At 41.5% G+C, this 13,622-nt stretch overlaps 1 protein-coding gene across 1 annotated transcript in view; it reads left to right on the forward strand.

Annotated features, from left to right (window-relative positions):
• LOC309556458 (epidermal growth factor receptor-like) overlaps positions 1-13,622 on the forward strand; it is a 285,296-nt gene that overhangs the window by 131,375 nt on the left and 140,299 nt on the right. Inside the window, exons 7-8 of the mRNA XM_082258918.1 lie at positions 250-368; positions 8,745-8,886. Of these exons, the coding sequence (XP_082115044.1) occupies positions 250-368; positions 8,745-8,886 (261 nt within the window). The remainder of the gene's footprint in view (positions 1-249; positions 369-8,744; positions 8,887-13,622) is intronic.

A 13,622-nucleotide genomic window follows, 5' to 3' on the forward strand; every position in this document is an offset into this window, starting at 1 on the left:
TCTAAAGTCCACTGCTTTTAGAAGGAATTTCCCTTTTTTGGGGTTCCATATCCTAGAATAAATCCTATTTTTTTTAATTTACTTCACACATGATTGGGTATCAAAGTGAACACAGGTTCACCTGACTTACATGCACTTTATAGCTTCTTCTCTTTTAAGTCAACCCCATTGCGTTTATCATGATACTGTATATTGAGCTGCTAATATTTATTTTTAATGTTTTTTTATTTAAAGTGTAATTTCTTTCAGTTACAAAGCTCAACTGTGCTCAGGAGTGTCCTGGACGGTGCAGGGGACCACTGCCCAGCGATTGCTGTCACAGTCAGTGCATAGCCGGTTGTACAGGACCCAAAAACACTGATTGTCTGGTAATGTGTATAACTTACACTATTTTTCTTTTTTTTATACTTTGACATCTGTAAAGTTTAGTCTTTCTGCTAAAGCCATTACAAGGAAGGCTCACTTTCCCTGATTCTGTTTACTTTGCATTAATAAGAATACAGTAGGAAAAGTGAGAGACTTCATGTTGGAAGATCAAAGTTGGGAATTATGTCAAGAGTTTTCCACTGAATTCCCTGAAAAATAAATTCGAGTTTTTGGAGGTGGCAAGTCTCAGTGTTTAACCAAACACTGTTCATATCATAAATATCCTATACTTTGGTTGAACACTTCCTTTAAATAGAAATGTTGTATGGCTCTTTTCATTTTAACTGATATACAGTGCATTCAGAAAGTATTCACAGCGCTTCACTTTTTCCACATTTTGTTATGGTACAGACTTATTCCAAAAATGGATTAAATTAATTATTTTCCCTTAAAATTCTACAAACAATACCCCATAATATATATGTAATTTGCTGCGCATTGTATATGTCATACATCTGGCTAAATAAGCTAAAATTATACAGCAGCTGACATCCGATCCTGAATTAGAAAATCAGATCAAATAAACAATGGTGATAAATTGGCGTTCTCAAGGTGACGAAACGTACGTCCGTTGCGGCGTGCTGACGTCACCTATGCGAGACGTGAGGGTGGATGTTTGGAGCTGACCGGCCGGCGGCTTCGATTTAGCGCTTACCCCTTGCATGTTGTAAGTGTAACTTTTGTTATTTGGTAATTAAACATTTAATGGTTTTACGCTATGGGGCTTTTTATTTTCTGCATGTGACCATTTTCAATACATGCGTGACATCCTTGGATATACTTCTCCTCCGATCGGGATTGGTCCTTTATTAATGAAGTAATGAACCTTCAGACAGCAGCAATCTGGGCCATTATACGTAGCACCTGGAGGTGCCCCTATCCTTAATTAAATCATTGAAATGGAAGGGTTGGGAGACAAGGATTTCGGGCACTGAACTTCATAAAAATAGATTTTATTAAACAAAATCTTTTTAAAAAACATCTATTGTTGCAAGCAGATGAATGATCTACATTGAAAATAAGACCAATACATTGGTCAACATCATAAGATACAATAACTCATGAGGTGTTAAACCTCAATATGACATAGAAATATATATGTACAAGACAATTTACAATCAGCATAGATCCAGTATAGTGTGCTTCAAATCAGGAGAGTCCTGCCGACGGATACCTAGATAGTCAAGGTGCCGGTCAACAGGGTCAGCTGAATTTTGTAGTAGATATGTATCATACATTACTTTTGCAATTTGCTCAACATGTTTCGCTTTGCTGTTGAAAGCTTCGTCTGGAGCATACTATTTGGCTTATCTGTATAGAAATATAAATATATTCAAAAAACACAATATATGACTTTTATGCACATTCTCATAATTACAAATATTTTCATGAGTATATATGATAGGAGTAAATTGTATAGAACACACAACATCAATGTAGAGAAATCATTTCAATATTTACATTACTTCTAGAGCCGAGAGGGGTTTAGTGGGGGCATGGGGGAGCAGCCACTAGGACTGCATGTGGGGACCCCCACCGTACATTCAGATAGCAAGACATTACAGAGACATGCATAGATCAATGTAAAGATCCCTTCTATATAATATCCACCTTTATCCCAAGATACACTGGGTGCTCGTTTACGCTAATCACAATAGACGAACAATAAGCATAGTATTATTTGTGTACCCTTTATATTCTACCCAGATACAAACATAGGGTGTGATTACCTATGTGAACAGTCGTTCCCTAATATATGAGCTGTGCGATCACTTAACAGTCCTCCTCGTTAAACTATCAGAGAAGTTCAAAATATATAGTGTACAGGTATGCATATAAATTATATATTGTCCTTTACATTGATCTATGCATGTCTCTGTAATGTCTTGCTATCTGAATGTACGGCGGGGTCCCCACATGCAGTCCTAGTGGCTGCTCCCCCATGCCCCCACTAACCCCCTCTCGGCTCTAGAAGTAATGTAAATATTGAAATGATTTCTCTACATTGATGTTGTGTGTTCTATACAATTTACTCCTATCATATATACTCATGAAAATATTTGTAATTATGAGAATGTGCATAAAAGTCATATATTGTGTTTTTTGAATATATTTATATTTCTATACAGATAAGCCAAATAGTATGCTCCAGACGAAGCTTTCAACAGCAAAGCGAAACATGTTGAGCAAATTGCAAAAGTAATGTATGATACATATCTACTACAAAATTCAGCTGACCCTGTTGACCGGCACCTTGACTATCTAGGTATCCGTCGGCAGGACTCTCCTGATTTGAAGCACACTATACTGGATCTATGCTGATTGTAAATTGTCTTGTACATATATATTTCTATGTCATATTGAGGTTTAACACCTCATGAGTTATTGTATCTTATGATGTTGACCAATGTATTGGTCTTATTTTCAATGTAGATCATTCATCTGCTTGCAACAATAGATGTTTTTTAAAAAGATTTTGTTTAATAAAATCTATTTTTATGAAGTTCAGTGCCCGAAATCCTTGTCTCCCAACCCTTCCATTTCGGGATTGTTCCTTTCTGTGAGCCTGAGGGGCACCATTATCAGTGTATGTCCTGGGTCCTGGATGGTTACTTGCATTATTCCAAATTTCTTCTGGTAAGCAGTGGTATATGTCGGTGGTGGTCACATCTATGGATTGAATTTGTCGCATGGAATTTGTGGCAGCTTTCACTTTGGTTTTGCTATGCTATCACCTTTTTTTATATCTGGTAAGCAGATTATGATGTCGGTGGTGGTCTTTTACTATATCTAGCACTCATTCAATATTCATTCACATAAGGGATCTATATCCAGTGTGTGCTTTTTTAGTCAATACAGTATCACGCTATGAAATTTATATTTTTATATGCACGTGATTGACGCCTGTTGAGCTTGTTGCATTGTCCGAGGCTTGGAATCCTTTCTTGAGGGCCACCCTGAGAACTTGTGGCTGATCTGGAGATCTACCTTCCTTTTATCAGGCGATTTTATTTGCTGTTTCTGGTAAGCAGTATATACCCTAAACATCTTTTCAGAGGAGTCAATATCTAGATGCTTTTGGACTCATTTTTAATAATTTCACTTTATATTTTTGCACATATTTCAATGGTTTATGGGACTTTATGAGGACTTTACATATACTTCATGTTATGTTTTCATTTAGCGCAGCTTTTTTTTTTTTTTTATTATATATTATACTTATAGGATGTTTGTCACATTTAAGTTGCAGCTTTAATTTTTCTGATTTTTTAGCGCGGTTATCACCTATCTAATTTTTCCAAAAGATTGGTACATAAACGGAATGTTAAGTAGATTCCACAGAACGTGCAGTCCCAATAGTGGTCATACAGATGACCCACCACTCCAAGCAAAATGTGAGGATAGCCACCACCAAGGAAATAAGATTAGCCTCTTACAAAAGCACCATGATCCCCATCACAGAGATCATGAACAGCGGGGAAAGCAAATCCTGGAGACAGCAAGGTAACTTACACCAGCTCCTTCAGCCACCGCACCCGCTCCTCTCATAACAAATGTATATGTGGAGAGAAAACGACTTCCATGGTGTAATAACGTCAAACAGGCTTTATTCAAATTAAAATGAACAAATGGCAACTCACATTTACAGCTAGGAAGACAGGCATGTGTCGTGGGAAGTCCTCAACATGGTATCCTACCAAAAAGATGGCCGCCGCATCCCCTCGCTGGTAGCCACGTAGCGTACTGCAGGCTCCTCCTACGCGTTTCGTTAGACCAATAACATCGTCAGGTGGTGGATCCTGCAGCCAATACAGGCATTATAAAAGGCTACCAAGGGGATGGGCGGAGCTCAATGGTCACAGCCAAAAACCGGAAGCAAAACACTTGCGTGTCAACCCCCGGAAGTAGGCACCATCAAGACAGGAAATGGAGACTCAGTTGGTAAAAATCAATAGATTCCATGCTCGTTCTTAGATCGATCTAATATAATAAATTACCCATAATGACAACTGGAAAGAAGTTTGTTTGAAATCTTTGCAAATTTATAAAAAAAAAAAAAAGAAAGCACATGTACATAAGTATTCACAGCCTTTACTCAAAACTTTGTTGAAGCACCAATTACAGCCTCACGTCTTTTTGAGTATGATGCTACAAGCTATAAGCTTGGCACACCTATTTTTGACCAGTTTCTCCCATTCTTCTTTTCAGTTCAAACGGTTTTTATTAAGGCAGAAGGAATGTAGTACAAAACAATACCAATAGGTAATAGTGGTGCATAACAGATGAATACACGTCAAAATGACATTATGAACAGCAAGTAGTAGCATAACAGTCAGGTTTAGGAATAGGAAAGGGGCAAGCTGGGCGCATATACAAGTACAAAGGATAAACACAGTGCATAAGGGCGGCTGGGGGTAAGGCAAAAAAGAAGGCCATAGTGCAGCAAAAGTTGGTTGTCCAGCCACAACAGGGAAACAAATTAGGTAGCAGCCAACTCGAGGCAATAAGGGGGGGGGGAGAAAAAGAAGGGAGTAAGAGGGGCAAGAAGGATGGGGGGGGGGAAGAAGGCCAAAACAGTGGGGGGGGGTTATGCGGGGGAGGAAAGGTGCCCGGAGGGAGTCCCGGGCCACTGATGTGGTTCAGAGCGACAATACCAATAGGGAATCGGGGACCACAGGTCAAGCTAGTACAAGGGATTCATCAAAGCCTATCGGAAGGCAGTTGTCAATCCATGGTTTCCAGAGCTTTTCGTAAGGTATAAGTTTATCCAGCAGGATAGCTTCAGTTTTAGCGTGGATCATAGCTTGAGTGACTCTATTTTTCGTGGTCAGGAAACAAAGGGAGGAAGTTTTCCAGGCCTTCGCTATGGTCTGTTTGGCAGCCGTGGTGACATACAGGAAAAGTTTAAACTGGCGACGTGTGAGGTAAGGTGGCTTGCAGTTCAGGAGCGCAGAAGCAGGATCAGGGGTAAGGGGTGTGTGGAAGATTGTAGATAAAACCCGATACACTTCGGACCAAAAGGTACTGAGCGTGGGGCATTCCCACCAAATGTATGCATGGGTACCTAGGGACTCGCAACCACGAAAGCAACGAGGTGAGTACTGTGGCACATATTTGGAGACTCTGGCTGGGACCAAGTACCATCTGGTAAGGACTTTGTAATTTGTCTCCAAGGCTACAATATTTGGGGAAGCCGATTTAGTGGCTTGCCAAATTTGGATCCAATCAGAGTCTTCCAAGGAGAGGTGTAGGTCCCTTTCCCATTTGGAAGCATATGCTGGGGGGGTGGTCTCTTGAACCAATAGAAGTTGGGCATAGAGATCAGAAATGAGCCCCCGCCTATGCGGGTCAGTTTTGCAAGCCCGTTCAAAGGTGGAGAACGCATGGGAGCTATCGCGCGCCGGTGTTTTCTGGCTAAAGAAGTGTTTCAGTTGCAAGTAGCAAAACAATTCGCCAGGAGGGAGGTTGTGGGCCTCACGCAAGGCTGGGAAGGTTTGAAAAGCCCGGGGAGTGAAGAACTGGTAAGCACGTACCAAGCCAACCCTAGTCCACTCGGTGAAAGAAGTCCGGGAGGACCAGGCTGGGTAGAACGAGGGGTTGCGGAGAAAAGAAAGTAGGGGATTATGGGGGGATTGAAGGTGAAAACGATGTTTAAGTCTATCCCAAAGGGGTAGGCTGTGCTTAGTGATAGGATTGGTAACACATCTCCATTGCGAGGAGCCAGAGGAGGTTAGCCACAGAGAGAGGGTCACAGTCCATTGCTTCTATGGAGACCCACAATGGGACTTCCTTTGTTGCATGATACTTAGGGAGCTGAGCCAACTGTGCTGCATAGTAGTATTTGGAGAACTGTGGCACCCCAAGCTCGCCTCGAATACGTGGTCGATACAGCGTCGGTCGGGGTAAGCGGGGTTTGGCGTTACCCCAAATGTATTCCAGAGCCCGTTTCTGTAAAATGCGTAAGAAGTAAGCTGGAAACCCCAATCGGGAGAACCCGAAACAGGTATAAGATCTTGGGTAAGATTGACATTTTGAGGACTGTAATTCTCCCCATCCAGGAAAGAGGTAGGGAGGACCATTCCCATTCTTCTTTTCAGGACCTCTCAAGCTCCATCAGGTTGAATGGGGAGCATCGGTGCACAGCCATTTTCAGATCTCTTCAGAGATGTTCAATCGAGTTCAAGTCTGGACTCTGGCTGGGCGACTCAAGGTCATTCACAGAGTTGTCCCGTAGCCACTCCTTTGTTATCTTGGCTGTGTACTTAGGGTCATTGTCCTGTTGGAAGAGGAAACTTCGCCCCAGTCTGAGGTCCGGAGCACTCTGGAGCAGGTTTGCATCAAGGACTTCTGTGTACATTCATCTTTCTCTCAATCCTGACTAGTCTCCCAGTTCCTGCTGCTGAAAAACATCCCCACAGCATGATGCTGTCACCACCATGCTTCACTGTAGGGATGGTATTGGCCAGCTAATGAGCGGTGCTTGGTTTCCTCCAGACGTGACAATTGACATTCAGGCCAAATAGTTCAATCTTTGTTTCATCAGAACAGAGAATTTTGTTTCTCATGGTCTGAGAGTCCTTCAGATGCCTTTTGGCAGGCTATCTCAGGAATGGCTTCCATCTGGCCACTCTACCATACAGGCCTGATTGGTGGAGTGCTGCAGAGATGGTTGTTCTTCTGGAAGGTTCTCCGCGCTCCACAGAGAAAAGCTGTAGCTCTGTCAGAGTGACCATCGGGTTCTTGGTCACCTCCCTGACTAAGGTCCTTCTCCCCCGATTGCTAAGTTTGGCCTGGCAGCCCACTCTAGGCATCCTAGTGGTTCCAAACTTGTTCCATTTACCGATGATAAATGCCACTGTGCTCATTGGGACCTTCAATGCTGCAGAAATTTTTCTGTACCCTTCCTTTGAGCTGTGCCTCGATACAATCCTGTCTCGGAGGTATACAGACAATACCTTGGACTCCAATCAAGGTGGACTCCGATCAAGTTGTAGAAACATCTCAAGGTTGATCAGTGGAAACAGTATGCACCTGAGCTCAAATTTGAGTGTCATAGCAAAAGCTGTGAATACTTATTATGCACATGGGATTTTTTATTTTTAATAAATTTGCAAAGATTTCAAGCAAACCTCTTTCACGTTGTCATTATGGGGCATTGTTTGTAGAATTTTGAGGAAAATAATGAATTTAATCCATTTTGGAATAAGGCTGCAACATAACAAAATGGGAAAAAGGGAAGCGCTGTGAATACTTTCCGGATGCATTGTAAATTACATCGTAGGAAATTTTTAGGTGAGACATAATTTATGAGTCTCTTATATATGTTTACCTATTTACTTATAAAACTGGTGTTTGTTGGCTAGATTAGTGTAAAACAAAGTTCTCAAAAATGCATAACTGCACAGTAACAAATATTTACAGTTGAACTCCAGGCAAACAGCTAAATATGCAGATGATATACATATGATATGATATACAATTTATCTTCCAAAGGATTTGTATTTCTGCTGATCCAGTCCTGAGATTTACAAAGAGCTGCCACACCACACAAGCATGTCTGGTAGGGGAAGTAACACTTCAGATCTCCTCTCTACCCCAGCTCTCTACAGTGAAAGAAGAAGCAGCACATCAATATGCTCATCTTGCACTGTAGCACAACTAATTAGCTACTTGTAGTGCTGCTTCCTCCTCCTCCCTGTCTAAGCTCTGCTGTTCAGTGATTGCAGGATGCTAATGTCATAGAGATGCATTAGTTTGTGTTTTTTTTTTTTTTTTTTTTTTAATCTGCCTTCTGTACAGCTTTAACATTTCCCTGAATAGTCTTCTTCAGCCTATTCTCTTTTATCATTTTAAAGTATATTTGAAACCCTCACCTTGTAAAATAGCCCATTCTGTTTAAAATAGAAATGAAAGGCAAAAAAATTGTGTGTAGATCTAAAAACATTTACAAATACTTTTTTTTCCCTTTTTTTTTTATAAGTGATTACATACCCTTTATTCTCAGCTGCATAAGGAGTTCAGAGAGCTGGGGGAGGAGAAACAGCAGAACAATGGTATTCCCACTGCTGTGCACGGGAAAGGGGGGGCATGTCATTGGAAGAGAGCAGGCTGAGTTCCTAGTACAGAGAACTGACAATGCTTTGCTCTCTTGCCTAGTATGGTCAGTTTTTCATTGGAAAGCAGAGGGACTGGTATAATTACCAGGGATTTCACAATGGAAGCAATACAAAGAGAACAGGAAACTATCGGGAATATGAAATGTTTGGTTTAAATATTCTTTAAACTATCTTACAATCTTTTTTTTTTTTTCCTAAAAGTTTTGCCTAAAATTCCTTGATGGCGACACATGTAGGGAGAGCTGTCTTCCACCTTATGTATATAACCCATTCATACACCAATTGGAACACAATCCTGGAGGAAAGTTTAGTTTTGGGTACTCCTGTGTTTCTAAATGTCCATGTAAGTAACATTCTGAGGTAAAATTTATTTAATTTAGGTAAAATTAAATTAATTTAAAATTAATTTTAATCAGGTAAAATGTATTTAATTTATAATCAGCAAAGACATGTATTTAGCACTGCCCCCTAGGGAGCTGCTGAGATTGGATTCCCCTGGGTTATCCATAGCAACATAGTTACATAGTTAGTGAGGTTGAAAAAAGACATCAGTCCATCCAGTTCAACCTATGATGTGTGTGTGTGTTTGCTTTTAACCGTACATTGTATACCCCTGTATGTTGTGGTCTTTAAGGTGTCCATCTAATAGTTTTTTTAAACTATCAATGCTCCCTGCTGATACGACTGCTTGTGGAAGAGAATTCCACATCCTTACCGTTCTTACAGTGAAGAACCCCTTACGCACTTTAAGGTTGAACCGCCTTTCCTCAAGTTTTAGTGAGTGGCCACGTGTCTTATTGTATCTCCTTTCTCTGAATAGTTTGTTCCTTATGCTCAGTCTGCAAAACTTTTCACTTTAATGCATGGCTCAGACAATAAACAGTCCAGGGGATTTGTTTTTTTTGTGTTTTATTTTGAACTGGGATGGGAGAAGGGATGAGTGGGATACTCCTCTGAACTATGCACAAATCTTGAGGACAACTGACTGAAGTGTGTGCGGCAAGGCCGCTACTTCACTTTGCCACTGAAGTGAAGTAGAAGATATGTTCCTAAATTTATTCCTCTTCAGGGTCCTAACTTGGCACCCCCTTTCTCACTTCCCGTGCATGCTAGCCCCTGTCCACTGACTCTCCATGGAGTGGTCTCCTTCCTGGGCAGACCCCCGGCAAGCTTCCCAGTACGCATGGACACTGTTAGAGTGGCTTTTAAACTAGGCGACGGGGGGGGGGGGAGGGTACAGATGTAGAATTAGCCAGTGGAAAGCAAGATTCAGAGGGCAGAAATGGGGGCATTAGCGGTAGGGTGTTCGGAGCTCCTAAACCCAGGGTGGGTATGGGGAAAAATCAAGAGAGCAGCCTAATAACAACAAATGAGGATATATGTAACCGATCAAAATTAAGAGGTTTGTATACCAATGCCAGAAGCTTGGCCAACAAGATGGGAGAGCTGGAGCTGCTGATGTTTGAGGAGGACTTAGATTTTGTGGGGATAACTGAGACTTGGTTTGACAGCTCTCATGACTGGATGGCGACCATTCAGGGGTATTCCCTTTATCGCAGAGATAGAGAGGGTAAAAAAGGGGGAGGGGTATGTCTGTATATTAAGAACAGTATACAGGTAAATATGAGGGATGATATTAATAATGGAGCTATGGATGAGGCAGAATCCCTATGGGTAGAGCTTCAAAGGGAAGGCACGGTGGGGAAGGTAATATTGGGCGTATGCTATAGGCCCCCCAACCAGACGGAGGAGGGTGAGGCGGACCTCATGTTACAGATAGGATTGGCAGCAAGGATGGGAAATGTCATTATAATGGGGGACTTTAATTATCCAGATATAGACTGGGCAGAAGGAACCGCGCACTCAGCCAAGGCTAGGCAGTTCCTAAATGTTTTGCAGGACAATTTCATGGGTCAGATGGTGAATGCACCGACAAGAAACAATGCGGTACTTGACCTACTGATTACCGACGATACAGACCTGCTCACGGATATAGAGATACGGGACAACTTGGGGAACAGTGACCATAGGTCAATTGGTTTCAGGATTAATTACAGTAATAGGAAACACAAGGGTAATATAAGGACACTGAATTTCAAAAGAGCCAATTTCCCTAAACTGCGCTCGCTGCTAGAAAATATCAAATGGGATAGAACCCTGGGAACAAAGAACACGGAGGAAAAATGGGAGTGCTTCGAGAGCATACTTAACAAGGGGATTGGCCAGTGCATTCCAAAGGGAAATAAATTTAAAAGAGCAAAACTAAACCCTGGGTGGCTAAACTCCAACATAAAAATGTATATTAGTGCTAAAGAAAAGGCCTTCAAAAAATACAAGACTGAGGGGTCATTGGCAGCATTTAAGCATTACAAAGAGTGTGATAAGAAATGTAAAGATGAAATCAGGGCGGCTAAAATAGAACACGAGAGACATATAGCGGAGGAGAGTAAAAAGAACCCCAAGAAGTTCCTTAAGTATATAAACAGTAAGAAAGCGAGGCAAGAACACATTGGCCCCATAAAAGATGAAAATGGAAATATGGCCACTGAGGATAGAGAAAAGGCGGAAGTGTTAAATAATTTCTTCTCTTCAGTCTTCACAAAGGAATAGGGGGGCTACACGAGCCCAGCTTGTAAGGCCGAACTAAATAATACACCTCAGGAAGTGCCGCCATGGCTAACAGAAGATAGACTTAGAACTAAAAACTAGAGAAACTTAACATAAATAAATCCTCGGGACTGGATGGCTTGCACCCGAGGGTTCTTAATGAGCTCAGCCAGGTGATTGCCAGACCATTATTCTTGATCTTTAAGGATAGTTTACAGACGGGTATGGTGCCAGCTGATTGGAAAAAAGCCAACGTGGTACCAATATTTAAAAAGGGGCCGAGATATATCCCGGGTAACTATAGGCCGGTCAGCCTAACATCAGTAGTCTGCAAAATTTTGGAGGGGATGTTAACCTCCCTGGCGGTATGATTCTGTCAGGAATTCTGTACCAAAAGCGGTACAATTCTTTTCATGGAAATTTGGCGTTATGTATTATAGGCCTACAATTCTTAGTAATTACTGACTTAAACCTGACCAAAACAAGAGTCTAGTAGACATCCCAGATGTGATAAATTTGAAACACAAACGCATGAATTATAATCGAATCAATAATATAATTTTATTATAGAATATATATAATATATATAATAAAATTATTATTGATTCGATTATAATTCATGCGTTTATATATATATATATATATATATATATATATATATATAAACGCATGAATTATAATCAAATCAAATCAATAATATAATTTTATATATATATATATATATATATATATATATACACATATACACACATAAATATATATATATATATATATATACATGCATATATATATGCATATATATAATATAAAATGTGTTTGTGTTTTGTGCAACTTTTTTTTTTTTTTTTAATTTCCCTCCCTAGTTCCGCTCCCATGCAGCATTGCTGCTGCAGGGAACGGAACTAGGAAGTCCTCCTACCGACAGACGAGCGGCGGAGATCTCGGCTGGCGGTCACAGCAATGAGAGCTCATCGCTGGATCGCCAGGATAAGGTAAGATACTCCGCTGCGCTCTCTGCATAGCTCTGCCCATTCACCCCGAGCGTGACTCGGGGATACCGATAATAGCAGGAAATTCCTACCCCGAGTCACGCTCGGGGATACCGCTAGCGTGGTTAAGCGACCACATACAAGACTTTAGTAATGAAAACGGTATTATAAGTAGTAATCAGCATGGATTCATGAAAAATCGTTCGTGCCAAACCAATCTATTAACCTTCTACGATGAAGTGAGCTGCCACCTAGATAAATGTAAGCCTGTGGATGTGGTGTATCTGGACTTTGCAAAGGCCTTTGACACCGTTCCCCACAAACGCTTACTGTACAAACTAAGGAAGGTAGGTATGGACCATAAGGTGAGTACCTGGATAGAGAACTGGCTCCAGGGGAGAGTACAGAGGGTGGTGATTAATGGGGAGTACTCGGATTGGGCGGGTGTGGAAAGTGGGGTCCCCCAGGGTTCTGTCCTGGGACCAATCCTGTTTAATTTATTCATAAATGATCTAGAGGAGGGGATATCTAGTACAATCTCAGTATTTGCAGATGATACTAAACTAGGCATGCCAATATCTTCTATGCAGGATGTGGAAACCTTGCAAGCAGACCTGAACAAAATAACGGGGTGGGCAACTACATGGCAGATGAGGTTTAATGTTGAAAAATGTAAAGTAATGCACTTGGGGGCCAGAAACCAGAAAGCAAGCTACTCACTACGGTGGGGGGAACCTCTGGGTGAGTCTAGGATGGAAAAGGACTTGGGGGTACTGGTAGACAACAAGCTTGGCAGTGGCATGCAATGCCAAGCCGCCGCAAGCAAAGCCAACAGAATACTGGGATGTATAAAAAAGGGGATTCACTCCAGAAATAAAGAGATTATTCTCCCACTCTACAAGACTCTGGTCCGGCCACATCTGGAGTATGCTGTCCAGTTCTGGGCACCGGTCCTCAGGAAGGATGTGCTGGAACTGGAGAAAGTCCAGAGAAGGGCAACAAAAATAATTAGGGGAATGGAGGACATCAGCTATGAGGAAAGACTACAAGCACTGAACCTTTTCTCTCTGGAAAAAAGACGATTGAGGGGGGATATGATATCAATGTACAAATACTGTACTGGTGACCCGAGCATAAGGAACAAACTATTCAGAGAAAGGAGATACAATAAGACACGTGGCCACTCACTAAAATTAGAGGAAAGGCGGTTTAACCTTAAAGTGCGTAAGGGGTTCTTCACTGTAAGAGCGGTAAGGATGTGGAATTCTCTTCCACAAGCAGTAGTATCAGCAGGGAGCATTGATAGTTTCAAAAAACTATTAGATGGACACCTTAGAGACCACTGGGTTGAACTGGATGGACTGAAGTCTTTTTTCAACCTCACTAACTATGTAACTATGTAACTGTTTTTCCCAGGGTTGTTCTGCCTTCAGCTTCACTTGTCAGTAACCTGAACCTCCTGGCTCAGCATCACACACTTGGT

This window comes from Pelophylax lessonae, assembly GCF_965119305.1.
Source record: "Pelophylax lessonae genome assembly, chromosome: 5".
In the NCBI taxonomy this organism is placed as follows: domain Eukaryota; kingdom Metazoa; phylum Chordata; class Amphibia; order Anura; family Ranidae; genus Pelophylax; species Pelophylax lessonae.